The sequence below is a fragment of the Zalophus californianus genome, chromosome 13 (assembly GCF_009762305.2).
Source record: "Zalophus californianus isolate mZalCal1 chromosome 13, mZalCal1.pri.v2, whole genome shotgun sequence".
Lineage (NCBI taxonomy): Eukaryota > Metazoa > Chordata > Mammalia > Carnivora > Otariidae > Zalophus > Zalophus californianus.
Genome location: NC_045607.1, coordinates 83408776 through 83435399, shown reverse-complemented (window position 1 = coordinate 83435399; position 26624 = coordinate 83408776). Strand labels below are relative to the sequence as shown.

General features: G+C 47.6%; 1 protein-coding gene across 5 annotated transcripts in view; it reads right to left on the bottom strand.

The window, feature by feature from the left end:
* The window catches only part of APBA1 (amyloid beta precursor protein binding family A member 1), a 214227-nt gene that overhangs the window by 52426 nt on the left and 135177 nt on the right, over nt 1-26624 (bottom strand). For 4 of the 5 annotated variants that reach the window (XM_027615657.2, XM_027615658.2, XM_027615660.2 and 1 more), the window contains exons 3-5: nt 11875-11970; nt 7352-7391; nt 3853-3998 (exon numbers count right to left, since the gene is read on the bottom strand). In XM_027615657.2, the coding sequence (XP_027471458.1) occupies nt 3853-3998; nt 7352-7391; nt 11875-11970 (282 nt within the window). The remainder of the gene's footprint in view (nt 1-3852; nt 3999-7351; nt 7392-11874; nt 11971-26624) is intronic. The other variant, XM_027615662.2, reaches the window with a different exon arrangement.

Genomic DNA, 26624 nt, shown 5'->3' with positions numbered 1-26624 from the left:
GAGTTTGAAATTGAAAAAGCGTCAGGCTGTGTGTAAAGTCACGCAATCTGACGGGCCTTCAAATGGAAAATGAACAGGAGGCAGGAAATATCTGATGACAGGCAGCAGTTCCTTCAGATGCACAGGAGCACGTTGCAAAATGATACTTACAAATGAAATGCAACCTGTTTAACTTTACCACTCTATAATGAATTCCTCACACTACCATAATTTGCTGTAAAAATAAATCTATGTTTTCCAGATGTCTACTCTGCTCTGTGCAGGTCTAAAATGGATTAATCTGACAGCCTCATCTTGCTTGTTCTGACCAACACCACCATCTAACTTTTTTGTTCAGATCAACTCTGGATCCCCATCCTCTGAAGCTTCAAAGTAAACTTTCTGGTTTCCCATCAGGGAAGCTGGGCTTTAGGAAGGGAAAAGCGTGCTTTCAGACCTCACTGTGGAACTGAGAAGCTGTAATTCACATCACACTTGGTCCTGGGTGGGTTCTGGTGCTGGGTGGCGGAGCCTACCCCGAGCATGGCTTTCTGTTCCAGGGATGTGCCTGATTCCTTCCTTGGGGTCACACGGTACCAGATACATGTCACAGAGCAGTGGAAAGACAAACTATCCGTGGGAGTCAAGGGCTACCACAAGGTGCCCAGAATGAAACCCGGACCTGAACACATTTGAAACCTTGATGGACAGAAGCTAGGAGAACTCATCTCAAAGCCTCGGAGGGCTTTGGCGCTCCTTTGGGGGCGGACTGCTGCTTTGTGCTGGGGGAGTCACCTGAATGGGCTCCGGCAATGTTTCCTGACAGGGGCAGAGGGGTGCTCTGGCCTTCTGTGGGAGTTAAATCTGCATCCTGTGCCCCAGCCTGGACATTACAGGGTATTAAGCATTTCTGGTTCTGGCCCACTACTGCCAGTAAAAATACTCCCCAGACACTGTGGCACCCCAAAGTGCCCCCACCTGTTTCCTAAAGCCCCTTCTGGAGGTGGTGGCCCCCATCTGTCAGAAAACCACTCAGTGAGGCATGCCAGGCCCTTGCACTCCTGCTGATCCTGGGGAAGTGAGCAGCACCATTAGCCTGTGTCCAGAGGTGAAGCTGCTTCATAGCGTTGCTGCCTCGGCATCCATTTTGTTTGGTCAAGCGGCCTGCAGTAACCTTACACGGACACTAGCCCCTCAGGCAAGTGCATGCCCTGGATAACACCCCACCGAGTCACAGGCAAATGTAAGCTCTTGATATAAATTCCCGACAGCCCTTGTAATAAACAGTCCTCCTCACCTCCAGGGCCTTCCCCTTGTGCTCCCCTTAGATAAGACCCCCGTGGAGCTTACCAAAACCTTGCTCTTTTTGGTATGAATTGGCCAATTCAAACCCAGGAACCACAAAGTATTCCACTTACAGACCCTCATAAGGGCATGTACCCCAAGTTCTGTCTCACCTTCTGCCTGCACTCACTTGGCCTTGACCCCCAGCCTGCGGCCCCCTTGAAGCATGCTGGCTCCTTCCTGAGGACCTGTGAGTAACAAACGTTTCTATTTCCACTTCCCTTGTGCTCTTTGGCTCAACCATCGGGCACCACGGGGCTCTGCTAAACAAATATTAATTTAACAAAATCCTAACGTGCTCTGTTTGATAACTGTGGGACATCAGGAGTCAGAATTATGTCCCTACAGACTTTGTTTTTTAAAAGTTATTCGCCTGAAAAGGACAGTGCCTGAAAAGTAGCTTGCTGTCTCATACAGATCTGTGTGTTCTTGTTTTGAACGCTGCACCTGGGACATCCTCAATTCAGGAAGACTTTGGGGAGATCTAGAGGTATTCATGCCACCTCTTTAGGATAAGGGGAGACTGTTAGAAGGAATTAGGCCAAGACTGGATGGGCAGCTCAACGGGAACCTGATGTTCCACTGGTAACATTAACGAGTCTGAAAGACCCAGAAGGTATGAAGGTCAGTTGGATACGCTAGCATGGGGTGGTCCTGCTGGGAGGCACACATCTCTGTGGGTAGCGGTGGGCCTTCCCTCGAGAGAAGTGGACCTTCCCACCGTCAGTCATGCTGGCAGAGGCTAATTTTGGGAGAAGATACGGCCTCCGCAGCAGTGGGCCGTGTGGCCGGAGGGTCTCTGAGGCACAGATGAGGTTCACAGGTTCTGGATGAAGTGGTGCAGTGGGTCCTGGACACCCCGAAGAAGCGGGCGGGCTCCCGTAAGCAATCATGACATTGGCCTGTTGTGCAGTTGTGAGCTGCTCTCTGGTTTAGACATCCTCTTTCCCGAAACGGCCGCGGCGGGAGCAGCATAGGGCGCTGCAGCGTGGCCTTGCCGTGCTACAGACAGCTCGGGGGAGAACTGGTGCTGAGTTCAGGAGAGAAGTGCCTCTTCCAGGAGCCAGCGACTCGTGGCCCTGGAAGCCACGGACGGCAGTTCCATGAGGACGCAATGACAGGGGACCGGGGACACTCCGACAGCACCCCGGGGACGTGCACCACGAGCGGGCAGCAGGGGGGCTCGGTCCTCACAGTGAGGGCCTCTTGCTTCCATTCCCAGCACGTGAATAACACGGGAGTCAGTGTGGGCAAAAGGGCGAGAAACCCCGCCTCTGCGCTACATGACCTCTGTGCCTCTTTGCTCCCTGGTCCCGTCAGTCTGCCCGCGGGGGGGGGGGGGCCCGCGCTCCTGGGCACCCACCATATCATCCCCTTCCCTCCTGCTCGGGTCCACCCTGCACATTCGCTGGCTTGATGCCTTTCTGCTGGTGCTGCGGAGCGGAGGGGAAGGATCTATTTCCCCTCCCTCTCGAGACGGTGAACAGCCTTGCACACTCGAGTAAGTGCTCAAGAAATACCTTTTCCCGGATGAAGGACCCTAAGTTACCGCCTTACACTTGTGCTTCTTCCTCTTTGCACACGGCCACACAAATACCAGGAGGGGACTGGGGAATGTGTGCACAAGACCGTAGGGAAGGGGGAGTGGCTCCCTGAGGACGAATGTGATTTTGACCAGCTGAAGCTGGATACAACCAAGCCTGGTGAGTCCTAACCTGTTCCAACTTGCCTGAAATACCTGGTTCTGGGTTTTTTGGTGGTGCTGTGACCCCAGCCTGGCTGCCCAGTGGTTCCAAGTGCTGGTGGCATTTTAATGGCAGGGGACGTGTCCCTGGAGCCCTGCGTCCGTCCAGGATTCTAGGTGGTCCTGGCATTGTGGTGGAGATTCTAGAGCTCTGCATTTCCACGGGGTCAAGCTAGCTCTGGTTGGCTCAAGCTAGCAGTGAATGGTTTAAACCAGATGAAAGCAATTCTTGGATCAAACAGGCTTGCTCCTTTTTAAATCACGATAAAACAGATTCCAACAGGTTATGACTGGCTCAAACTAGTTTGAACTGTGGTAGCCTGGCACTGACTCATTCTGGTTAGATTTGATCCAGTGGTTCGTGGTGCCTGAAGCAAACCAGTTCAGTCTGGCTTGAGTGGGACCAGCTGGTTGAAAAGCACGAGACCGAGTCTGACCCATGTGGTCCCGTGAGGGTTCAAGTCACTGATCACTATGTCCATGGAAATACAGGGATAAAGCTCTCACACTGGAGATGTAATGCTCGAAATGACATCCTTCCTCATTATATCAGCTTTCCAAAGCTTATGTTCATATGTGCTTTTTCTCAACACTGGCCATTAGGAACACCCCAAACATACAGTATTGATACATAAGGACTCTGGCACACTTTTTTTCTGTTTAGAACTGTTGGCAGGTGCACAGTCCCAATCCATGCTCCCCTAAACTCGGCACTGGATTCATGAGGTATGGGGAGACCAGTGTGGACGGCTCAGGCCCCTGCATCCGCCCCTCGCACCCCTCACCTTGATCCTGCTCACGGCTTCCTGGGCCTGCATCATGCGCACGTTTTTGGAGGGGGTTTTGTCCGACAGCAGCTGGGTGGAACCAAGGTAATTGGCAGCAAAAATGATCCCATCGATCAAGTCCTCGGGGTCACAGGGTCCAGGAACTGTAACACACAGAGCCGCAGCAGTGAGTGAAGCCACCCTGGGGTGTGCCCCTAACAGAGCCCCCCGACTGTGCAGCCCCTTCCCCTCCCCCTGTCGGACACCCTGCCAAGTCTGAGGCGTCTCCCCGCGTCTGCCTTCACTCACCCCTTGTTTTCAAAGGGAAGGAACAATTTCCTCTTAATCCACGTCGCCCAGGCCATTTACTGTGAGAAGTGATGTGTTTATTTAAATATGAAACATGAAATCAGTGACAAGGGGATGTTATTTCTCCTGTTAAGACTGTGAGCTCTTGGGGGACAAAGACCACGTCATGTTCCTCTTTGGCACTCGTGTCTAATCCATGTCTGTCACCCAGTGGGTGTCAAATAAATGGGTGCCAGACATGTGGCTAGGGGAACAGCGAGGCTGCTTTATTAGAAAACCCCATATGATAACAGTTCCTTCGCCTGCCATCATCCGCCTCTCTCTCTTCCCATTTTAGCCATAACGGGGAAAACAAACTTTATAAATCAGGAAAAGGGGTATTTTCCTCAGAATGTCTGGATTCCCATAATGGCCTCTGACCCCAATTCTGCGAGGCAGATGACATTACCCCAGAGCCGGAGTCTCTTGCTGCCGACCTTGTGGACTTACAGGCTCTCAAGTTCCCGGCTGGCATCCACACACAGATCAATTCCAAGGAATTTTCTGTTCTCACTGACTGGCCTTTTGAAATCAAACCTTAGGTTTAAAATATTTAAAGTGCGGGCATCTGATTCTAACTGTAATCATCTGTAAACCCTACTTGAAATTAAAACATGTCTAGGACTAATACATAACTTTATAACAGATGCACCAAGAAAGGCTTTTAATTCTACAATGAAAACATATGTATTTTCTTTGGCTTGAATGCCATATTTGGGGAAATTAAAATATACGTTTTAACCTACTGTTCAAACCTCAGGCTCTTAAATTAGATAACTGGAAATGGAAACAATTTGCTTTTTCCTTTTGGAAAGCTAATCTGAAATGATTTTTATTTTTATCCCCCAACATCGAGCTCATCTTGAGCTTAACCAGCTGCTTCCTGTGATAAGCTACTTATGAGGGTACAATCTTAAAATAATCCGATCATTTCTCTAAAGGCAAGGTGGTGGTTGAAACAAAGAAATTAACAGTGTTTTAAGAAAGGTCTTCACAAAGCATCTGTGTAGTAAATAAATAAAGGAAACCTATTATTTGCCTTTTTCTAGGTCTTTCCGAGAAAGGCTTCTGGACAGTGAGAGGTAGGCAGCCAACCTGCCTCCACTATGGGCTAGTTATTCACCTTCTCAACAGTCACATGCTCCCCGCCCTGAAACTTTCCTAGATGTGAGAAGGATTCAGGGTATTTCCAACAGACAGTTTTAGTTGTAGAGCAGGGAAGTGCTTCTAGCCAAAATAATACATGGACAGGTTTGCACCCACATTATACTTTGTAAAAAGTGAAAGATTATCAGCCTCCTATCATAAATTCATGTGATGGTTTTAAGTGTTATTTAAACATACCATTTTTGCCCAACCAGGCATTGAGAAAAAAGATCTCGTCTGGGATAGTAACTTTTAAAAACCTTCCATTTGTTTTGTGAAAATAATGCATGTTCAAAGAAAAATAAGAATTAATGACATACTTCTCTATGGGACTTCCAGTACTGTATATTCATCTCTGAGTTGGCTCCATCCCCTGAAAGTTTCTCTCTTCAACCATAATAAGTGTGGACATGCACAGAGGTGTAAGAGCAATCCAAATAATATTTACATGATTTGTATAAATGTCAACCAGCTGAGAGACAGAAATATTGGACCTAAAGACACTATACATTTGAGCTACAATTTTATGCCATTTATCCTCTGGGGAAACTGATCATAATCAAACATCACTGCCACCAGATCACACCTGGGGAAAAAAAAAAGCCCTAAGCCCGTAACTTCATTTTGGTGTATTTTTTAAAAGTTAAAAAATTAAACATTATAATGGCCCTAAGTTGAAGAACTGCAGGTTTCATTTTGGCCTCTTAGAACGTGTTTCCTTTCAGGGAGGTCTCTGTGTTGCTCTGTGGGTGAACAAACACACGTGTGTCATTGTTACACTCACGTGAATGCTGAGCTTGGTGGAACGCCTATGAAGAATGGAGTTTCCAAACTCTCGGAAACTCCCCGAGGAGTACTCGTGGAATTCTGGAGTCTTGCAAAAACGGCACAAGTAATTTACAGGTCACTCAAGAAAGAGACCTGAGTAACTAAACCAAACCTATGAGGCTGACCTAAGCTTCAGGGCTGTGGGGTCAGGGAGGTGTATGAATCCTGGTGATTCACTCTCAGGCAGTGGGGATGCACTGACTGTTCATGCACAGGATCCAAGGGCCAGACAGAGCCTCCAAGCGGTGTCTGAGTATTCTCTCATCTCCAGAAAACCCTCTTTCAAGGAAATGACAATCTACCCTACCTGAAAAAGCATCTGTGATCCTCTCTGGCAGAGGATCAGTGGCACCTCCAGCTAAAGAGGGTCTTTGTGTGGGTGAAGAATATGCACTCCATTTGTGTGGCCTGAGCTCAAGCTGGAGTGCCTAGCGTGGGCCAAGTTCTGGCCCCACTAGATCTCCTGACTGGGTCCCTCGAACAGTGAATAACCTGCACAACCCCACGTGGCTGCCCTGCACAGAATACCCTTTACCTGGAGATCTGTGGCATCAGACTGACAGCTCACAGCCTGGCTCTGATACTCGCTAATCGCCATCTTGGGAAAGTCACCCACCTCGCCTTGAGTAAGAATGCCTCAGTTCTCTCCTGCATAACATGGGGGTAGTAGGCCCACTTCACAAAACAGATGTGAGGATTCAATCAGTTATTATATGGAAAGTGTGCATCTGGCACAGAGTAAAAGCTTGATAAATATTATGCTTAACTCATCTAAGCAAGAGATGGGAATGATTGGTAAGGTCTTCCCCCCCCCCCAAATTAAGAGGACCAAAATGTCTCCCTTAAAGTTCATTCCCACTCGTCCTTGATGGATGTTAAGAGGTGTCCTGGAATGGAGATAAGGAGTCTTGAGTTCAGATGTCATATGACTGTCTCTAAGTTGGAAACAGTCCAAAGCCTCCCTGCAAGCTCAGGTTCTCATGGACAGAATCAGCAAAGGTCGGGGGAGGTTCTCTGACAGGCTCACAACAATTGTTCTTTTAGTCTAAGATTCCAGGACTGTTAAGACTGTGAGTGAGCGACTTCGTGGCCTTTCTTCCCCACTGGGGTCTTATAGCCCAGTGCTTCAAATACGCAAAATGCTAGGAGATTCATGCATGACTCAATATTCAATTACTTTCTTTTCAGCTCTTACCTTCAACGTAGGTGGGAAATGAAGCCAAGCTTTTTCTTGACTGTAATCAAGACAAAGAGGTTTCAAAAAGGGCAAAGCGTGATGAAAAATGCATTAACACAACTTTATTCATGCGACATGAAAAATAGATTGCCAATGACAGATATTAACCAGGTGTCAAACATTTTTGGATACGGAAAGAAAAGCGTGAATAAACACACACATTTCTTATTAAAGGTTACCCAAAGCCCAGAACATCTATTCATATTTTAGATAATCTGAAAATGTTACATTCCACAGAGAGCGGTCCATCAGTTTAAAAAAATATCCCACAGACCAAAGTCCCTAATCAATTCAAAGCAATACAAAGGGCTGAATTTGTATTCTTAAGAATCTGGGTTTCTAAGTGCAAAACTGCTGGATTAGTAAAAGCACCAAAAATGTGATTATATGTTGAAATCTGGATTCCCTGGGAGAATTTTATTACCCTTGAGGTCTCTGCTTCAGTAATCTCTCACTGTGCTAAAAATGTTTGCTAGTTTCCTCTCCTCCTTTCACCTCTTACTGGTTTAAAAATTCCATTATGTAAGTAATTATTATGTGTTACCTTAAAATAAGAACACAGTAAACACAGGAGTGAACTGAAAACCCTGGAATTTCTTATACTAAGACCCCATAGCAAGGGTCAGTCTTCCAACAGCACGCTTGGACGTGGGCATGATCGGCTAGAAGACTTCTAGAACCTGACCGGATGGCGGTTTAAATGCTCTCAGAGAAGCAACACTTACCATTTGGTTCCTTCCGTAAGTGAATGGCCTAGAAATAACTCTGAGTGGCATAAGAGTAGGAAATTCATTCCTGCTTTATCCAGTCAGATTCTGAGGCAGATACATCTGGGGCAGGGTGATGTGAGCATTGCAGGGGAGTGAAGAGCCAATGCCAAAGACAAGAGTCCTTCAACTGAGCAAAAAGGAAGGTTTGCATGACCAAAGGTTATCCTCAGAAAGCCTAAAGATTTTCATTGCTAAGAATCTAGCAAGTACTGGGATGCCTGGGTGGCTCAGTCAGTTAAAGCATCTGCCTTCGGCTCGGGTCACAACCCCGGGGGTCTGAGATCGAGCCCCGCGTCAGTATCCCTGCTCAGCAGGAAGAAGCCTGCTTCTCCCTCTGCCTCTGCCTCTCCCCCCTGCTTGTTCTCTCTCTAATAAATGAATAAATAAATCTTAAAAAGAACCTAGCAAGTATTAAGTTGTCATTTAAATATGTACCTTTTAGGAAAAGGGTATCTAGTACAGCACAGCTGCTCAACAGGTTGACCTAGGCTGATGGTAAACTCTGGGGTGCCTGGCGGCTGGGAGAGTCAGGGCCTAAAAGAGGGCTGGGACATCACGGGAACAGCTCCATCTCGTGGTACTGCGTACAGTGCTCTCCACGTGGAAGATGGAGACCGCAGAGGGACGACTAACCACTTACTCCTTGCACAACATTCTAAAAATAGTTACATATAGTTAACCGTTACATATAAAAGAAACCGGAGGCAAAGACACCCAGGTTTAAGAATCTCACTCAATTCAGGACAATGACAAGAATTTAACACTAAACACACAATATACCACGCAAGGCAACCTGGCAGGAAACCTGCCAGAATGTGCTCACTGGGATGCAATTGTTCGTTACACCAAGGATGGTGGGTTTCTCATTTCAGAAAGGATTACCTTTAAGGAAACAAAAGACACAAGTCCACTGGAATGAAAGATCACTGGCTGCTAATGCATTTACAGAAAAATGCACACCAAGCTAAGCTATGTGCACAGGAGGAAAGAGAACTCCAATTTCCCCAGCACTTTACTTTAGTTTTACTTTCCAAGTGAGAAGACAGGCCCAGGTGAGTGCCAATAACCGGGTCTAATTCTGGTTAAAAACAAACAAAAATCCATAACTTCATGGTATGCAGATGGAAGCTAGTTTCTTCATAAAGACCAAAGACTTTAAAATTATTATTCCCCACACCTCCCTTGGCCTTGTCCTCAGCAGCGAGGGGTCTGGGGTAGAGAGGGTTTATTTTGTTTTGTCAAAATGGGTTAGCCTCCAGGTAAATCCAAGAAGCCAATTCAGATTTTCTTGGGCTATTAGGACACTTTTCAAGGCTAATCTCAAGGACAGTCCCCAGATTACAGCAGAAGCTACAAAAGAATTACTTTAGTCTATAGTTCTAAAAGATGCCATTTTATTTAGAGCCACAACGGAGGGCATTTGGTACATTTACTTATTCTCTATTCATAAACTCATGACTGGCTTTCTTTAGTCTCTGGGGTAGTAAGTTTTTTAAAAAAAGAGTTTTGAGAAATGAAAGAATCTCTAATTATTGCACACAAAGAGGATTTTCATCAGCATTGCTAAGGGTATGCAGAAACATGTGCCAAGTCCTGCAGGAACTGAGAAACTAACAGATTTGCCTTATTATATCTGATGGAAAATCAAATGCTGAATATTCGGATGTCTGATTAGCCCTTTGTTTTCTCACATGTGGACAGAGATGAACATCAGTTGATCCTTAACATGCAAGAATTAATAAAGCCACATTCAAGAAGATGAAAGGCCAAAATCTTTGGGATTTTCCAGGAGGTCAGACTGAACCATGTGCAGAGCCTGGAGGTCTGACAATTGGAATAAAGACATACAAGTTAGCTTGTCTATGCAGCATGTGTGTGGCCTGGGGCACTTTTCACCTGGTGTTAAGAGCCTGGGCCCACAGGAGCTCTGGTTTCAAATCCTGGCCTGACCGCTTGTAGGCCCTAGACCTCAAGTAAGTTACTGAACCTCTAGGCTTCCTCAACAAAAATGAGGACAGTGATTCCTACCTTATAGAATTATTTTAAGGATTAAATGAGATACTACCTGTGATTTGCTTGGACTGATGCCTGAATGCTGTAAATGCTCAAGAAACGGTAACTCTCATTGCTGTTATTATCACGGTGGCCTTGATTCCTTTCTTCTTGCTTTTGGTTCTCACTGATCCCTGTACTATGAATAAAGTATAAGGCAAAGCTGCGGGATCTGGGGTCAGCAGAAACAGTGACCTTGCTACTCCTGTTCCCGTGACCTAGGGTCTGAGGACAAGACTGGAGAAGGACAAAGTATATGTCAAATTTAAATTTAATGTTGGTGTCATCTCAGAGAAGGTCTCCTTATGTTTGTTTGCTTTAATATAAACAGATTATTAGAGAATATACTTCTCCCTGCATGAATAGTTAATGGCGAATGGATGTATATTCAATGATAGTTTAAGGGTATATTTTAATGAAGACACCCTGTAGAAGTGATCTGCCACTCAGGGTAAAATGGAGATTGCTTTCTTCAGCTGCATTTAAAACAGTATTATTAACAAAGAGAAGGAAAATGAGACAATCATTCATTATATGGTGTACCTCTTTCGTGCATACCCTCAGCATTGATTAGGCAACATCTATATTTAAAGTGAGCTCAACCCACATGTAGACTCTGGTGCAGGCCAATATTCACCTGACCCTGGTTCAATACTAGGTGGAGGTGGCATTTGCTGGGGGTTAACAGTGTGGGAAAACGCAGTGGCTTCCCTGTGGGAAGAGCACCTGTCCTTTCGCAGCCCCAGAAACCTCAGCGGGAGCAGGCAGCATTTTCTCACTTAAATATTCTCTGCTGGGGCTCAGGCTGGCCTCCATCTGTAGGGTGACCACCAACAGGGGCACTTTCGGGCTGCACTGTCTAGTCGTCTTTAGCCACACGTGACTTTTTAATTAAAATGGAACAAAACAGAATAAAGCAGAATTCAGTTCCTCGGTCCCACGAGCCACATCTCAAGAGCTTGCTAGGCATCTGTGGCTGGGGCCCGCCTGTATACAGGACAGTGCACGTTTTCATCACTGCACACGTTCTCTGGGACAGCACTGCTTTAGAAAGGGGTGTTCCCTGGGTCCACAGCTTGCACAACAGGTGTGAACTGGAACCACCCCAGGTAAACCAGGACAAGTGGTCACCTTGGTGTCGTGAAAGATATTTCACTTGGGCCTGAAATAAATGGGTATTTAATAAACCAGCCCACTTCCCAAACCACACGGCAACCTCATCTCAGAGGCTCGTAATGCCGTGAGGAAGGATGCTGCTACAGAGAGTTCTTAAGATTCCATTTCCAGCAGGGTCCAGGAGAACTTTCTGGAATGACTGGAAATGCTCTGTCATCTCCTCCGTCCAATACAACAACCACTAGTTCCATGTGGCTACTGAGCACCTGAACTGTGGCTACTGTGCCTGTGGAGGTGAATTTCCATTTTATTTATTAATCAAATAAATGGTAGCCAGTGGCTATCAGACTGGATGGTGCCACTTCCGTCACCGAATTCCATGCTCGAGAGGAGAGATTAGAACTTCTCTCCCTGGTGGTGGTGTGGGTGGTTGGGGGGCGGGGGAAGTTCGGGGGATTTGTGTGGGAAGCTGAAGAAAACTCACACCAGAAGAAGAATAAAACAACAAAGGCTGGTGTCTTCTGAAACAAAATGGCACCCTACCTCTTTATTGGAGGAGGCCTCCATGGGGTCGCTGGGGTGGAGGGCTGTGCTCGAGGACTCTGCACCCAGCGGGGAGGAACTGCCAGGAGACGGAGACTGGAACACAGCAAGGGAAGGACACAGTGAGTATCTGAGGGCACACAAACACCTGCGGGGGCAGGGGTAGGGTTGAGAGGAGAAAGCCCAACACAATGGAACAAACACTTCTACGGTGAGAAAACTTCCTTGCAAGAGGAGCCACCAACAGTCCCTAAAAGGCCCGGGGTTTTCGAGCTTTCTTTTAAATTCCTGCCATGTTTTCAAAGGAATCCTTGAAAGCTCAGCCATTCTTTTCCTCCTTTGGCCAAGTGTTTAAACATAGCAAAAGCTGAGTATATTGAACTTAAAGCCCTGAATGAATAAAGCTAACGAGGAGACACAAAGGTCTGTGGTTTTCAAAATTCTTCTCACAAACACTTCGGGTACTCATTGTCTTAATAAAATCACTTGCCCAAGATTACCTGAATGGAAATGTAAAAATGAAAACAGGTATTTTCAAAGAGGCAGCTGGGACTGATGACCAGAAACCACACCACCCATATTTCTCTAGCCCAGATTTCAAATATTTTTTTCTCATTTAATCCACAGGTATTGAAAATTCAGAGAAATGTCAGCATCCAAACAATGGATGCTTGATCTTGGCTGCTGTTGAAACAGTTCTAAAGTCCTTTATTAAATGCTCTGTTTGAAAATAAGGGTTAGAAGAACAGATGCGGGGTGTATGGTCCACAGCAGGTGTGTTACCGCTTCTGGTGGTGGCCCAGGCAGGCCTCGCTGGAAGAGAACGGCAAGTCCCAGGCCGGGGCCCGACACGGCACAGGCTCCATAAATACCCGCCGAATGAGTGGCCAAAGAAGTGAGCAGGCACAAGGATTGGATGGGGGTGGGTGCTGGAAACCCTCCCCAGCTGATACCCAAACATTTCTGCATGCTCCTTCAATCCTGAAAGATGAAGGGCATCTTCAGGCGAGCCACAGGGATGCTTAATTCTGTAGCGATGGTCCTCTGAGAGCAAGCACGCTCAGCTTCGCCGTTTGTTGGTGAAATCTGACGGAAGGCCTAAAACAGAACCGTGTAAGCATCTGTTCTCAGAGCAACTGTGCCGATGTGAGGGGGGGCTCCGTCCTGGGCAAAGGAAGCAGAGTAACACCCATGAGCTGAATCTGTTTCTGATCTCTGGTCCCCGTGGGGAGGCCGAGGTAGAAACTTCAGCCGAGTACCTCTACGTGGAAAGGTAGAATGTTGCACGAACTCAGTCGTGCTGAGTGGGGGAGGGGGCACGTTCATATACAGTGGGGCTTCAGTGAGCATTATGTGAAATCATAAAAAAAAAAAAACTTTTTCAGGAAGTCTGAATTACAGGAAAACACAGGGGGCACCAAGTGAACTGAACGATGATGTGCTGAGATGTAGTTTTATTCACACTGAGACACTGCATGGTCCCGATCTATTCCCGTCAGGCCTGGATTTGTTTTCTGTGAGCCCATATATCTGATTCTGGGCAGGGAGATGAGGACCCATGAGCCTCTTAATCATTCACATGCAGAAATCGGCCCCTCCAGCATAAAGCCAAGAAGATGGGCAGAGGGTAAGAGCAGACCTAAAGGACCCCAAGCCCCACAGCCCCTGGATGCGACAAAACAGCGCTGCATGCCTTAAAAAAAAAACAAAAACAAAAAACTCACACAATTTTTCATTTGGCACCCAAGACAGTTGAGGGTTACTGGCTGAGTTAGCTCTGTTTGGACTACTCAAAATTAATGTAGTGAAGTCCCATGAGATTTCAGTGCCTTTAAATTTTCCCAGTTTTTCAAATTTGAAGGGCTTCCTTAGATATTTACATCTCTCCATTTTCCCCCAAATCATTTTCTCTATTGCAAAGATTTTAAGGGTCTGGTCCTTGGGAAGCTAGGATAGCTGGTTTTTCTTTAATAGCTCAGTTTGAGGGCTGTGTAACACCTTCATTAAAAAAAAAAAAAAAGAAAAAAAAACCTTCAAAAGTGCCCAGCAGTTCCTACTTCCTTTTCTAACCATTTGCTGTCGCAAATCTAAATTCTAAAAATGGATTCTCTGCAACCCTGCAAACGTCGGATCATCTCAGGATGCTGTGGGAAGGCCGGTTATCTAGACAGCAGGCTGTGATGTGGAAGGGGCAGGTCAGACTCCACAGTGAGGCTAAGTGACCTGGTACCTGCCACGGGGCTCTGGATAGGAGAGACCCGCAGTGCCCTTCATCAGGGACCACGTCCCCTCAATGCTCCATGCTCTAGCCCTCTGCATGCAAATGAGCTCATTCACTTTTCCTGCCACTTGCATGTGCAGTTAATGACCTCCATCTAGAGAGCCGTCCCGCATTCTTGCCCACCTTCAGTGCTGAATTTGAAGGCATGTGTCTTGCTGAAGCTTTCTCGGACTCTATTCCCGGTACTGTTCTCCCTGATGGCTTGTGTCAGTTCTTGTAATTATCCGTTTATGTGTGGGTCTCCCCTCCCCCTCGAACTCTTTGGCAGGGATCTTGTCTTAATCATTTTGGAATCCCAAGTGCCTGGCCGTGGGTCTCAAACAGCAGGTGTTCAGTAAGCCTTTGCTGAATAAATGATTTCAGGGTCGTTTCTAGCTCTACCGTGTTTTCCAACCTGCAGAAAGCAGATCTTTCATTACTGTTTAGTGGTCAATGGGAAGCCCTTTTCGGACAGCATTCTCATGCTCTTATGTGTGGAATGTTAAATCTGCATTTTGAATTAGAAAAAAAGGGTCTTTGCCTGTGCAGATCTGACCTGAGCTCCAGCCAAGCTCTTCTGAAGCTGAAAGCTGTCTCCACAAGGACACAGGACCCCACCTGTGGAAGCCTAGCACTCCACACACCACTGCTGACAAAGCCAAGGTGGACAAACGCCTTCAGAGCAGACACGGCCCCCATGGCGCTTAAACAAAGGTATGAGTATTGATTCATCTCCAACGTCTGCTTTCAAAGTGCTCTGCCCCTCTCCTCCAGCTTCCGCATTGCCATACTCCCAAAAGTGGAGAGAAAAACCAGAAATTAGAGAACACTTCCTACTTTCAAAGAATGTACTAAAGGCAAAGTTTAACCGATAAAAATATGATACACAAAGTAAGTTATTACCACGTGTTTCTCTGGCTGAGGTCTCATGCCTGCTGGGTCACTGGTGCATATTCAATTTCAAGCAAATGAAACCGAGGATGGGAAGCAAATGTGGGAAATTCACTGCGTACCACACAGGGCATCTAGTAGGAGGCATCTATAATGTCCAAGGACGACGCGGTAACTCCCTGTCCCGGTTAATTACAGGAGGTCTTCTTAAGCTGCTTGTCCTCTGCAGACTGTGTTCTAGCAGATTCTCCACAACTACAGTCTAAATTTTACTGCCAGAGCAGTAAAGACTCAGCCATAAGACTTCAGTTCTTTAATGCCAGGACAGGAGACAGATAGTTCCGTTGTTAGGCCGGCGATGGCCTCAGGATGCAGGAGCAACCAGAGGGAAAGCCGATCACTCATTTTATTTCCAATCGAACCTGTCCTAGGGGCCAAGGCTGTACTGCGGGTGGTAGAGATGAAGCAAACAGCTCAAGGAACTTTTAGGCCGTCCTTGCTGGGAAGAGAAGTCGTGTGCAAATAACGATTATTCATTTATTCCTGCAACAGACATGTCCGTGCCTACCTCTGCTCTGGATATTGGGCCAAGAAACGAGGAGGAAAGAGATGTGGTCCCATCCTGCATGCCTTTCCAGGTGATGGGAGTAGGCAGGGCTGGGACGCAGGGCTGTGGCAGAACACCGTCCTTTTCAGAAAGGCCTCAGGACTGAGTGCAAAGCAGTGACCGGGAGAGATGTACGGAGATTTTGAAAGACTTCTGGAGAAACTTTAGTCAAAAGACACAAGAACGTGAGCTCCACCAGGACTGTGCATTCATTTATTTCCCATGGAAATTCGGACAGCATCTGAGGAGGCCCAGATCCCTGCCTGCGCCCAAGGAGCCCCTGGCTTACTTAGCAGAGGAGACAGACGTACAAATACACACAGGGTGGCCTCTGAATGCAGTGGCCGCTGAGTCCTTGAGAACAGAAGTCATAATGACACAAAGCAGTCCCTACTGAGCTGACCACTCGCGATGCTGACGTCCACCTTCACAGTCCTCCGCTTCCAACCCTAGCATCTCCCTGGCCCACGTCTCTGTCAGCTGGTCTCTGTTGATGGTTGGGACCATCTGGTGTCGCCAGGCCCAGAGCAAAACAAAACAGAAAACCAGAAACCTGCAAAGGTGCTGCAGAGTACAAGTGCAAATATTGCAAAAATAGAGAGAAGGCAGGATTTTAGCAAGTTGAAGTAGGCACAGTCGGAGGACTGCTCACACCAGCCATGGGTAAAAGAGTTGGTGGAGTTAACACCAGTTCACAATTAAGCAGACGATAAAACAGAAAGGATGATGCTACTAGAGGTGCTTTGAAAGAGCGTGACTGGAATACCAAACCAGTTAACAGAGGCCCTTGCGAAAACTGCATCAGCCCTCACATGTTTTTGGTGAAATTGTCCTCTTTCTAATTGGAAGGATCCCTTCTGGTCATGCTGCAGAAGTCACAATGTGAATTGAAGAAGGCTATTCTAGTGTGTGACTCGATGGTCCTTTCTGAAAAAAATTAAAACTCCTCAAATCAATACTTTTTTTGTTTTAAGGATTCACATAAAGGGCTCCTGGGTGGCTCAGTCGTTAAGCATCTGCCTTTGGCTCAGGTCATGATCCCGGGGTCCTGGGATCGAGCCCCATGTCGGGCTCCCTGCTCAGTGGGGAGCCTGCTTCTCCCTCTGCCTCTCTCGCTCTCTCAAATAAAATCTTTAAAGAAAAAGAATTCACATGTAGGTGAAATTATAACCTACATGTTATTCGTCAATAAATAAAACTACTAAGCTTATGTTTATAATTTTTAATATTGTTTTGCAATCTAAGGTGCTAACCAAATCCCCCCCTTCCTCCCCATACTTTGTGTGAAAGTTTGGTCCTCGTTTTAGGTGGATTAATTTTAGAAGGTAAACTTCTGCAGGATTCCTTAGAACAACATTCCTTGCCCGCATGATTACAATGGGACATGACAGCTACCCTAAGAGGCGTGAGCGGGAGCCGAGGAACAGCAGGGAGGAGAGACCACCTGCAGAGGCTGGGCAGGGAGGCCTCCAGCGGAGCGAACACAGATGCCATTCCCACCCCAGCGCTTGGGGACTCAGGAGGCCCTGGAGCCAAGCCTGTTGGTTGGCGGAAATAAAAACTCAGTCAACTCCTAAGACACAGGGTCTGGTCTTTGAATCCAACGTGACCTGGCTTTCCAATACGGGGGTCCATTTTCCAAAGCACAGTGTGATTTCAGGGAGTACAAGTTCCACTGCTCCTTTGAAAAGGGCTGGGATGTTTTAATTTTAGAATGTGGCCTAACAAGTAAAGCTCTTAAAGTTTCAGGACAGTGAGCTGCTTGAGTGCTCTAGCCCCAGCATCTGGCAGAGCAGCGTGTGAATTCTGCTCTCTGCTCCCGGTTCTGACTCTGGGCAGCTCCTCATCTCTGATCCTCCTGAGAACTGAGGACAACAGTTACCACCCACCTCCCGGGGCTGATGTGAGGATTAGCCAGGGACGATGCACGCAGGGCGTCAGCTCAGCGCCTGCGTGTACACGCAAAGCACTCTGCCGGCATCTGACGACAGTCTTGTAAGACCCCGACAGTAACAAGTATTTCACCCCGTGGGGGAGCGTTCAAAAGGACAGCACACACCCACGGGGATGCTTTCCTCATCTCATCTTCTTGCTTCCTTCCTTATTAAAATTTTACTCAGGAGTAGAATTAAAAAGCACACAGAAGGCTCTCTAAAATCATACTACAAAGACTCTAAATTAATTTATAAGCCCCAAGACTCTCAGTGGTATATTGGTAAGAAGAGCTCATTCCTGGCTAAGGCTGGGGGTATATACAAGGACCGTGCACATTTTCTGGCATGCCCGCTATCTCCCTTTCAAGAATGGGAGAATATTTTGCAATATGAGGGCTGAGAGTGAAGCTATTCTGGTGATGGAGTTACAAAAGAGAATCAGGTGCAATATGCAAGAGTGAATTTATAACACAGCCCACGTACAACCACGACACACCAAGATACTCTACTGTGAGGACCTTGGTTAGAGACTCTGGCCGGCTCCAGCTAACCGTGACAAGTCCCAGCACATGTTCATCCTTTCCTCCACGGAAACTCAGTGACAGGAGTTCCGCCCCAACGAAGGGGAGGAGAAAATAATCCTTTAAGAATGACACAGTTTTACCACATCTATCTGGGGCTGAATTATTTAATAACTAACTGCGTCCCCCTCAAATTCATACATCAAAACCCTAGGCTCCAGGGGGATAGTATGAGGAGATGGGGCCTTTGGGAGGTAATTAGGTCAGGAGGGTAAAGCGCTCATGATGTGATTAGTGCCCTTACAAGGAGACACAAGAGAGCCTTCTTCCTCTCTCTTCTCTCCACCATGTGAGAACATGGCGAGAAGACCGCCATCTGCAAACCAGGAAGGGGGTGGGGTCTACACCAGAAGCTGGTGGGCCTGGCACCCCGCTCTCAGACTTCCCAGGTTCCAGAACTGTGAGAAGTACATTTCTGTTGTGTAAGCCCTCCAGCCTATGGTATCTTTCTTACGCAGCAACCTAAACTGACTAAAATAACCAGACACCTTTCACTAAGTACCTATTGACTCTCGTTTTATTTTTTTGTACTGAAATGACTCTCATTTTAAAATACCACTTTAACAAGCTCTGAGCAAGTCACTCCTTGATTCAAAAACTGTAGTGGTTCCTGCTTGTGTTTAGAATAAATCCTAGGGGCGCCTGGGTGGCTCAGTCGGTTAAGTGTTCAACTCTTGGTTTCAGCTCAGGTCACGATCTCAGGGTCATGGGATTGAGCCCTATATCAGGCTCTGCGCCCAGCCTGGAGTCTGCTTGAGATTCTCTCTCTCCGCTCCCTCTGCCCCTTTCCTGCTCATGCATGCGCACTCTCTCTAAACAAACAAAATCTTTAAAAAAAAAAAAAAAAGGGAGGGGAAGAAATACTAGACTCTTTATCTTGGCACTTAAGGCACTCCAAGGTTTGGCCTTAATTTCTTCACCATTTTCCCCTCCCAGTTCTCTAAAATCAAGCCAAACTGAGCTGTTCTCTGTTTCTCCTATAGAATCTGGGTGTTTGGGGGCAATGCCTTTGTTCATGCTCTTGTCTGAAGCACACATGTCCACCAGTCTCCAAAGGCTCATTTCCAATGTCACTTCTTTTGTGAAATCTTTCCTATTCTCTGGGATGAGCAGAAGCCCTCTCCTATGAGACCTGCTTGGGTTTTATTGGTGCCATTCTTCTGGACATCACTTTCTCCCTTAGGTTTTATTAAAATATAATACTGTAGGATAGTTTAATTACAATACTTTATTTTTTAAAAGATTTTATTTATTTGAGAGAGAGAATGCTGGGGGGAGAGGCAGAAGGAGAGGGAGAAGCAGGCTCCCCGCGGAGCAGAGGAGCGGGGCTGATGCCAGGACCCCGAGATCATGACCTGAGCCAAAGGCAGATGCTTAACCAACTGAGCCACCCAGGCGGGCCCTACAACACTTCAATAAGCGCTATGAAGGCAGGACGTGTGATTCATTAATTTTTTCTTCTCCAAGTGCTTAATACAGGTTCTCCATAAAATATACAACAGGAGGTCAATAAATGTGTTGAGCATATGGAAGGATGCACGCACATCAGTCCTTTTGTACCAGAAGAGAAAGGAAACACAAAAATACGTTTATACACATAGTTCTGAACCCATGGAGCATTGCCCTTACGTGCTCACACGGATATTGGTACCGGTACCCAGGGGCACATCACTGATTCTTGATCATGGTCTGACTCCTTCCTTGTCAGACATTGCTTGCAAACCATGCATCCTCGTGTGATGAGAACAGTAATGTGGACGCAGCAAGAACAAGCGCTCTTAAAGGTAGCATTTCATACAGACTATAACCAAGCAGTTGGTCATTCAATTCCTTACCAGCCTGAACATTCTGGTTCTATAAGGAATTTTAAGGGTGTGGTTACCTGCAGTGGGCTACAGTACCTACTCTACTCCTTTTGGTAAACTTGTTTTGGGACCTGTGTGGGGCTTCTCTAGTTCCAGCATCACTGAATAGCTTTCTTACTACGCATCTTGGCTTATCCAGCTTTATCTCCTTTCTCAAATAAATGTACATTGTTTTCCTTACTGATTTAAGCTGTTTTAAATTAACCTTATTCCATGTTAGTTATAAAAAAGAAACAAATAATATGATTAGGTTTCTCTTGCTCCAAAATGTGTTTGTGCTTTCGAAAATTGAAACTGGTTAAGAAATCCGTAATTATTCACTCTCAGTTCGAACCATATTATCAATGCACATTTCTGTTTCCTTAATGTGGTGAAGTAAGAAAGTTAGCATAGGCATTGTAAGGGCCTAATTATGTCATTAAAATGATAATAGCCTGGGCCTAATGAAGTGTTTTATATACACATTTATAATGGATTCAATTAATACCAACCGAACATTTTGAGATAACTGTCAGTTAAAATATTCTAACCTTTTTCACTCCGTTTTCCCACAGGGGATGGGGGTGCTCCCAGACCCGAGTCCCCACGTTACAGCTGCAATAATGGCAAGACCTGGGCCACCCTGAACCTCAGAGAGCCTTGCACTGAAGCAGTCTCCTCACAGAGGTGCTCTCACTGTCCGCAAATAATTCATTTTATTATCATCCAAAGGGCCCTAAGCTTCTGAAGCCACGATCTCAGACTAAAACAAAACAAAACAAAATACCAAGTTAACTATTAACCAGTCATTGTTGTCTTCCGAGATCACTTACCAGCTGAGAAAGCCGATCTGGAAACACAGGTTATCTGTTACCCTTTGAAAGGGCCTCACTGTATGTGTGTGAAATGCATGACACTAATTGACAGAACAAATAGGGGAACCTGTGTCTCACTTCCCCATCGGGGTCCTGCACTACTTTTCCTAGACCTCCGGACCTGAGTTCCGTAAGAGGAAAAAAACCACAGTCACTTTTAGTTTATACTAAGAGATGCGGCTAAGAGCAGATCATTTGCTGTAATCACACATTACCTACTAAGAACAATACTGGCTGCCATTTACGGAAGGCTTACTACATGTGCCCGGCCCCGGACAGGGTACACCATGCCCATTAACTCATCTAGCAAAGCTATTCCTAATGGGCAAGGCACCAAGCTCACTCGTTGTCATCAGCATCGTGGACGCAAAAGACACAACGCAGAGAACAGAACTGGAGGCGACAGTGCCCAAAGCAACTCATTTATTACAACATGGTGCTGATGGAGAGAAAGTGAAGAGCCTGGCATCCTTCTATGTGATCAAGTGGCCTCCTCTCTCTACAGGTCATCTTGAACTTCCAAGCAATGGGCAAACCCGACTATGTTTCCTCCCACCCTGGGTACTGCCCACTCTCCTCATCCCTCCTGTTCTGCTCCCCTACTCCTGGTATGGAGGGATGCACAGAGGATTTACAGTGACAGCCCCAGGAGAGGAAAACCGGGAGCAGAGAGGCAAACGTCATTCTGAAGCCCTTAGGAGCCACCTACCTCTTCTTCATGACACTCAAATCGGTACATCCAAAAATTCTCCATCTTTCCAGGTGCAACTTGGGGAGCAGGCCCAGCCCTGGTACATCCACTTGTAAGCTGAGGCTAACTCTTGATCCCAGGACCCAGCCGGTGGATTGTTTTCAGTGGTGTCAATAATGCAACTTGTAACAGGAGATGGGACCACCTCCCGGGGTGTCAGACGAGGCATCCGCATTAACCCCTTGGTGCCTGAAGGGCCCCTGCTGTTGTGCGTCACTGGTCGAGCCCCATCACCTGATGTTCGGGAGAAGGGGTTGGCCTATCCCTTCTGGCAGCAACGCCTACTATTTCTGGGGAAAATAAACTCGGTTCTGAGGTGCAAGCAGAAACTTTCACACCCTCTAAACTCCGCTACGTTTATAGAACCTGTGAAAAAGCATCCAGCTCATGTGCAAAGAAGGGGTGGAGATTGGGAAAAGGCGGCTGTCTCCGAGCCTGCGTCAGAACGCACCTGGGCCTGTGTTGCAAGTTTAGAGGACATGGTGGCCATGCAGGGCCCATGTCTCTGGGGGTCAGGACGCTGGGAGTGGACACTCACCACTCGAGGTTCGCTGTGTGCTTCCAACATCCTTGCAATGCACTCTGAGTAAGGGCGGTATGGCAGGCGAGCCATACAAACACAGAAAAGAAAGCTGTGCCCAAGGCCAGTATGGTTTGACCCAAACCAACAGGTAATCCCAAATTGGGCTCAAGAGCTGGATCATAACCACTGGCCCTCGGCAGAGTAAAGGAAGGTCAGTACAAAGTCAGGTGGAACCGAAGTGGAGGGAGCCCCTGGCAACAGGTGGGCAGGGTGGCTCTGAGGGCCGAAGACAGGATACAGGTAGACCTCCCAGTGCCAATCTACCTCTTAACAAGCCCTAGCAATGGGGAAGGACGTGGGTGCAAGAAAGACGAAAGGCACAGAACATCCAAGAGACTCAGCCTAAGAAAGGGCTTCAGCCTTCCTTCTCACCAAACCCTTTATCACACATGCTGCCAGGTCTCTCTCTGAGTCCACCTGTTTAGTGAGTGAGTTGTGATGGGGTCAACGGGTGGAAAAAAAGAGAAGCAGAGAACCTGAACAATTCACAGCTGAAAACGCCACCCATGCTAAGTCGACAAGTCTCCTGGGCTGTGGACGACTCTGCAGGCCAGAGTGGGAAACAGGTGTCCCTCTCTCTCCCTCTTGCCTGTCCTTGTGTTTCTGCCCGCGCTGGCTGGCAGCCGGACTGTCCTCCTATCATCCGGGTCAGTGCGATGCACCTTGTGTAGCTGTGGGTCCCCATTCCAGAAAGCCCCCTCCACAATGGTGAGCGGTGGAGATATTCCTTCCTCATCTACAGCCCTGGGCATCTCTCACTTTCTTCTTTCCATTAACTACTTAGAAGATAGAAAATCTCTGGGTGTTGATGCCCAAGTCCAGATTGAACACTCCGTACCTTTGGGCTCTTCCCAACTCATGGGAGAAGCGATTTACCCCACTCTCACTCTTAAAAATGGCTTTGGTTTGGATTCATGAACCACTGAGGTCAGGCTGAAGCCATCAGAATCTTCCCTGCTGCTGTGGAAAGCTTATAAAGCGTTCAGTTATTAACCAGAGAACCACCATCACACGAGACTTAAAATCAGGCAAACCACAGAGAAATCTCCTAGGCCTTCTGGAACATTACAGAAAGCATCTACACCTCGTGTCCTGCTGGCACAACAGAATTCAGAATTCTTTCCTCCCAGTCAGTGTTCAAACAGCACCTGAGACCTGCTTAATTATTCACCACTGCCTTCTCCATGCTTCATCAATAATAGATGACACCTGCGATGGAAAACCACCCGCAGCAAGGTGGGGGTTGAGATGGGCTCATAAAGCATCGGATCCACACGCCCACACCTGAGGGAGAAGTTCGGGCGCCAGGAAGAGAGCCAGCCTCAAGGGCTGTTCTCTCCTGCATGGGTCTCTTAGCCCAACACCACCTTTCAATTCTGTGCCTCTCAGCCTTTCCTGCATCGTGGCATATAGAGAAATGATAAATCCGTACAACACACTGGGTCAGCTGGAGAGGATCCAGAGCCCTGGGCTAAGGCTGCTGGGATGGAAGGCAACAGGCCCAATGGCCCGGGTCATCCCCACCCCCAAAGGCCAGTGGGATCATCAGGACCCTGGTTGAAAGCTCTGCCTTAACTTATGAAGGAGACTTTATAGCAAATTCTTTTGACCCTGGCAGACCCTTGAGAATAAAGTTACAATCCCCTGCTTGTGAGGAATCCCGGTGGGCATGCTTGCTCCTTCAGGACAATCCGTCCCGTGCCCCATTTCCACAGGCCCTCCTGAGTCTCAGCTTCCTCTGACGTGGCTGCCTGCCTCGCCTGTGTGCTGGCCCACACAACCAGGCCCCTTCACACCACTTTGGCTTCATGCTGTCGGTCACTTCAGGATCAGTCGATCTGCCTATTCTCAGCCAGACAGCAAAACAATAGGGCCGAGGAGATGGGAATGGCTGACAAGGTCAGCTGGGGGCAGACAAGCCAGCAACTGCTGGGTCCTCAGGCTCGAAGCTCACTAGCTCTTTGCTGACCCAGGACAGACACACAATGTGGTAGGCAGACTTCTCAGAGGGACTCGTGAGCCCTGTCTCCTAGTGTTCAGACCCTGTGTCATCCCCTCCCTAGGTAGGCAGCATGGGTTAGGGACTTAGTCTAAGCAATAAAATGCAGCAGAGGCGATGGGCTGTCTTTCTGTGACGACTGTGACATCTGCCTTGCTATCAGCCTCAGCGCCCTTCTTATCTTGCTTGGTTGTCAAGCAAGCGGCCCTGCACGAGAGTGCCCATGGGGCAGACAACCAAGATGCCTCTGGCTAGCAGTCAGCTGGGAACTGGGGCCCTCAGTCCCACAGCCCTTAACAAGCCGGAGCCTGCCAACAAGCAAATGACCTTGGGAACAGGTCTCTCCCCAGCGGCCGCAGCTCATTCTGGTTCACTAACAAAATGAAGAATTGCGTAGTTTTGCGGCCAGACCCTATTTCTTGTTCACAGACGATGTCCTGATGTAGCTGGTGTTTAATTAAACCCAAATGGGTTAGCAGGGGAACAACTATAACAACTCAACCCAATCATTTTATGGCACTTTGCACAGCAGATGGCTGGGAACACATTTATTCCTTTGACATCACCCACCGAGAGGAAAGTTTCCTCTCGGTCTCTGAGGTCTGCTCGGGGAAACATGCTGGGGCCCATTTTTGCTCTCCTGGGAGCAGATCCTTTGTTCTAAGGTTATAATTCTGGGTAAGTTTCTGGGATGTTGACCTGGAGGGTCTGCCAGCCCCCTTTTTCTGAACATACAAAGGAACAAAGTTGGTTTTCACAGCCAACACTGGGATGCATACCCTTCCACAGCAGGCCAGGAGGATACTGAGATATGGAGGCTTCAAGTCTAGTCCTTTCCAGGCCACAAACGGGGACAGAATAGAGCTAACTCTGCCAGGACAATGTTCCCCCCATCCCTCCCCAACACTACTCCCTGCCCCACATACCAAGAATACACTGCTTCCAGCCAGGGATTGATCCACGTGGGGGAAATCAGGCCCCCACAGAACGTATATTCATCCTAAAGTCTGTCTACTTGACTTCAGATCCTATTTCTACTCCATCCCTTGCTATCCAGATCCTGAAAAAACTACGGCTGGCCAGAACTCCCCGAGGAGGTGAGGATCGGCAGGAGGAAACCCCTCAGTTAAAAATACACCTTACGAGGAACCCTTCACGAAAAGAGACTCCTCCCACAGCAGACCAGTTAAGCTTTCGCTTTCCCTTGTTAAGCTTGACAATCCAACCACAAGGTCAACAGGATAAGATGTTGCTAACAAGTCTTAATGAATTAGCATGTGCACTTGACCTTGGTCAACAGTTTCTTAGCAACAGTCAAAAAAAAAAAAAAGAGAAAAATCCATGAAGGCTGATGCTGATTTCAAGGCAGTGGGGAGAGGGAGAGGGGACAGGGAGGCGGCAAAGCCCGGACGCCTCTCCCCCCTCATTACATCATCTTTCTCAGAATTAAAGAAAAAGAAAAAAAAAAGCGGGCACAAAAGTGCACATGAGGGCGCCTGGGTGGCTCAGTTGGTTAAGCGACTGCCTTCGGCTCAGGTCATGATCCTGGAGTCCCGGGATCGAGTCCCGCATCGGGCTCCCTGCTTGGCGGGGAGTCTGCTTCTCCCTCTGACCCTCTTCCCTCTCGTGCTCTCTATCTCTCATTCTCTCTCTCTCAAATAAATAAATAAAATCTTTAAAAAAAAAAAGTGCACATGATCAGGGCAGGTGTTAACATCGGGCCCTCACTTCCCAGGATTTGGGCATTATTTCCTTCTTGGCAGGAGAGTGGCTGGTTTCTGACTAAGAAGTGTTAGTGCTCAAATGTCTTCCTGCCTCAAAATACTTGCTCTGCTCGTCTCCGGAATGGAGGACGCCGATAAAGGCAAATGTTATCTGGAGTGGGTGGTGCATGTGGCCATTATCCTTAATCAGCAGTCAGTCAGCCCTGGAAAACAAGGCGGACGGCACAGCACAGCGCTGGGGGCGGGTAAGGCAGAGACCTCAGGTCGCCAGGGATGCTGGGCAGAGGGCAGCGCAGAGAGGGCTCCTGTAGGGCTGAGCCCTGCAGGGCAAGCAAAGGGGAAGGCCAGCCCGGAGAAGGTGAAGGAAGGCTGCTACAGCCAAGTCCCTCCAACTCCCCATCTGCCAACGGCCAATCCTAAATGCTTAGTGAGTTCTGACCTACGATGGCAATGAAGGCACCACCTTGTGATTCTTCACACAAGTTTGGGTAAAGAAAAGTAGATCCGGAATTTGTAAATGCAAGGCCAACGAGTAAGGTGAGCCCAGGCGATGGTGGGGGGTGGGGGTGGGGAATCCTTATGTGCCAAAGGAGCCCTCTGGTCTCAGTCCAGTGGGGTCTGTCTAGCCAGGCCTGGAATTTACACCAAGAAATTACTTCCTGGAGGGAATCTCTTTGTCTTTGCCCAAGACAAAGGGAATT